The 2,492-nt window shown below is 41.1% G+C and overlaps 1 protein-coding gene across 1 annotated transcript; it reads left to right on the top strand.

Moving 5' to 3' along the window:
• Positions 1-1,822: 1,822 nt before the first annotated feature.
• On the top strand, positions 1,823-2,492 carry LOC129873920 (uncharacterized). Its single transcript, XM_055949112.1, has one exon. It carries the CDS (start codon positions 1,954-1,956, stop codon positions 2,386-2,388), a length of 435 nt encoding a protein of 144 aa, XP_055805087.1. The 5' UTR covers positions 1,823-1,953; the 3' UTR covers positions 2,389-2,492.

Below are 2,492 nucleotides of genomic sequence, written 5' to 3' on the forward strand. Positions count from 1 at the left end.
TTTGGACGTGAGAGACCTTAATTGGCCAACACTCCGCCCCATATAACATAGCCGGTCTAACAACCACTTTGTAGAATTTGCCCTTAAGTTGTGGTGGCACCTTCTTGTCACAGAGCACCCCGGAAGCGAGCCTCCATTTCATCCACCCTGCCCCAATACGATGTGTGACATCGTCGTCAATCTCCCCGCTGCCTTGCATGATAGACCCCAGGTACTTGAAACTACCTTTCTTTTGGATAGCCTGGTCACTAAGCATAACTTCTGCGCCAACCTCATGGGGTGTCTCACTGAACTTGCACTCTAAGTACTCTGTCTTGGTCCTACTCAGCTTAAACCCTTTAAACTCCAGGGTGTGTCTCCAATCCTCCAGCTTAGCGTTAACTCCGCTACGAGTCTCATCGATCAGGACTATATCGTCCGCAAAAAGCATACACCATGGCACCTCACCTTGAATTTGTCGCGTCAATACATCCATCACCAAGGCAAATAAAAACGGACTAAGGGCTGATCCTTGATGTAACCCCATCACAACTGGGAAGTGCTCTGAGTCTCCTCCTACTGTCCTTACCCTGGTTTTGGCGCCCTCGTACATATCCTTGATCACTCTAATGTACGCCACCGGTACACCTTTAGCCTCCAAACATCTCCATAGTATTTCTCGTGGAACTTTATCGTAAGTCTTTTCTAGATCAATGAATACCATATGCAAGTCTCTCTTTCTCTCCCTATACCGCTCCACCAGTCTCCTCATAAGATGGATAGCTTCAGTAGTTGAGCGTCCCGACATAAATCCAAACTGGTTCTCTGAAATAGACACGCCTCTCCTAACCCTTATCTCCACCACTCTTTCCCACACTTTCATAGTATGTCTTAGAAGCTTGATACCCCTATAGTTGTTGCAACTCTGGATATCTCCCTTGTTTTTGTATAGAGGGATTAGTACGCTCGACCTCCATTCTTCGGGCATCGTTGCTGTCCTAAAGATGACATTAAATAACCTAGTCAGCCACTCCAAACCTACCTGGCTCGTGCTCTTCCAAAATTCACCAGGGATCTCGTCTGGTCCGGTCGCTCTTCCCCAGCGCATCCTACGCACAGCACCCTTAAGCTCTTCGACCGAAATACTCCTGCAACACTCACCAACGCGAAGCCTCCCTGTGTGTTCCAAATCTCCCAACATAATCTCTCTGTCTCCTTCTTCGTTCAAGAGTTTATGGAAGTATGACTGCCATCTCTGTTCAATGAGGGTCTCTTCTACCAATACTTTTCCATGTTCGTCCTTAATGCACTTCACTTGAAGCCATTGTATTAAACTATTAAATATTAATGGACAAAATAGCAATGAAGGGATGACTACAATGCCTACTGTTGTCCCCTATAACTCATTGTGCCCGAGACACTCACATTGTATCATTTTTGACAATACTCATTCGTGCTGCAAAAAATCTCAAACATAAAAATTAATTCGCCGTTAAATGTTAAATAATTTAATAGTAATGAATTTTTTCAAAATTAAATAGAAACTGTATGTTTCATTTTTACATATGTGATTACTATTATGCGTTTTTCAAATATTTATCTGTGAACTTTTTGAGTAGTTTTAAAATATATATAAAAAAAAAGAGAGTATATTTTAAAACAATTAAAGAATTTGTGTTGTAATTCATACAAAGACTGAATTCCAACATTCCAGTTTAATAAAAATGAGAGGGATGAGGTATTTTTCAGCAATAATATTTTACTTAAAAGAGTAATAGTAGAATGTAATGTTTAATTTATGTGCGTGAGTAGTAGAGTGATAAAAGTATAATAGGAGTGATTTATAAAATTTCATACAAACGTTTCATAACTTTTTCACTTGTTCCTTTGATGAGAAGCAAACTCTGCCTTTTCCGTATTTAAAGAGAGAGAGAGCTGTGAGGATAAACCAAAGCTAAAATAAATAAACTCCACATGGATCAAATTTTACACAACGCTTTCTTCCTTATCATCATCGTTTCCATTTTTTCCTCCAAACCACACGGCAGAGATCTCCGTCCATCGGAGCACGGCTTACCATCGTCATATCCGACTGAAAAATCCACAGATCCACAATTGCATTCATTCTTCGCCGGCTCCGGAGATAAAACGCCATCTTCATTACCGGAGGCGAGGAACTTGACGTGGTGGGATAATTCCGGCGATCAAATGTCACATGAGGGCAACCAAAAAGATCACGTGAGAGAGGCGCTATTGGTATCCAGCTTGGTTTGTGGAGCAGCCGGCGTCGTTTTGCTCGCCGTTTCCGCAGCTGTTTTCGTCGTTAGGTTACGAAAGAGAACAAGCCAAAGAGAAATGTCATTGTCAACGTTAGGGTCCACCTCACTACCTAACGTCGTCAATAAGTGATTATAATAATGCACTTTACTTTCACTTTATAATTCATTTTCATTTTGATTTAATGTACAGCGGAACGTACATAATTCATCAATTAATTATTCAGATGACATATA

Source organism: Solanum dulcamara, chromosome 11 (assembly GCF_947179165.1).
Source record: "Solanum dulcamara chromosome 11, daSolDulc1.2, whole genome shotgun sequence".
Lineage (NCBI taxonomy): Eukaryota > Viridiplantae > Streptophyta > Magnoliopsida > Solanales > Solanaceae > Solanum > Solanum dulcamara.

What these genes read in the sequence shown, in the direction of transcription:
- LOC129873920 (XM_055949112.1), top strand. Translation starts at nt 1,954, where the DNA reads ATGGATCAAATTTTACACAACGCTTTCTTCCTTATCATCATCGTTTCC.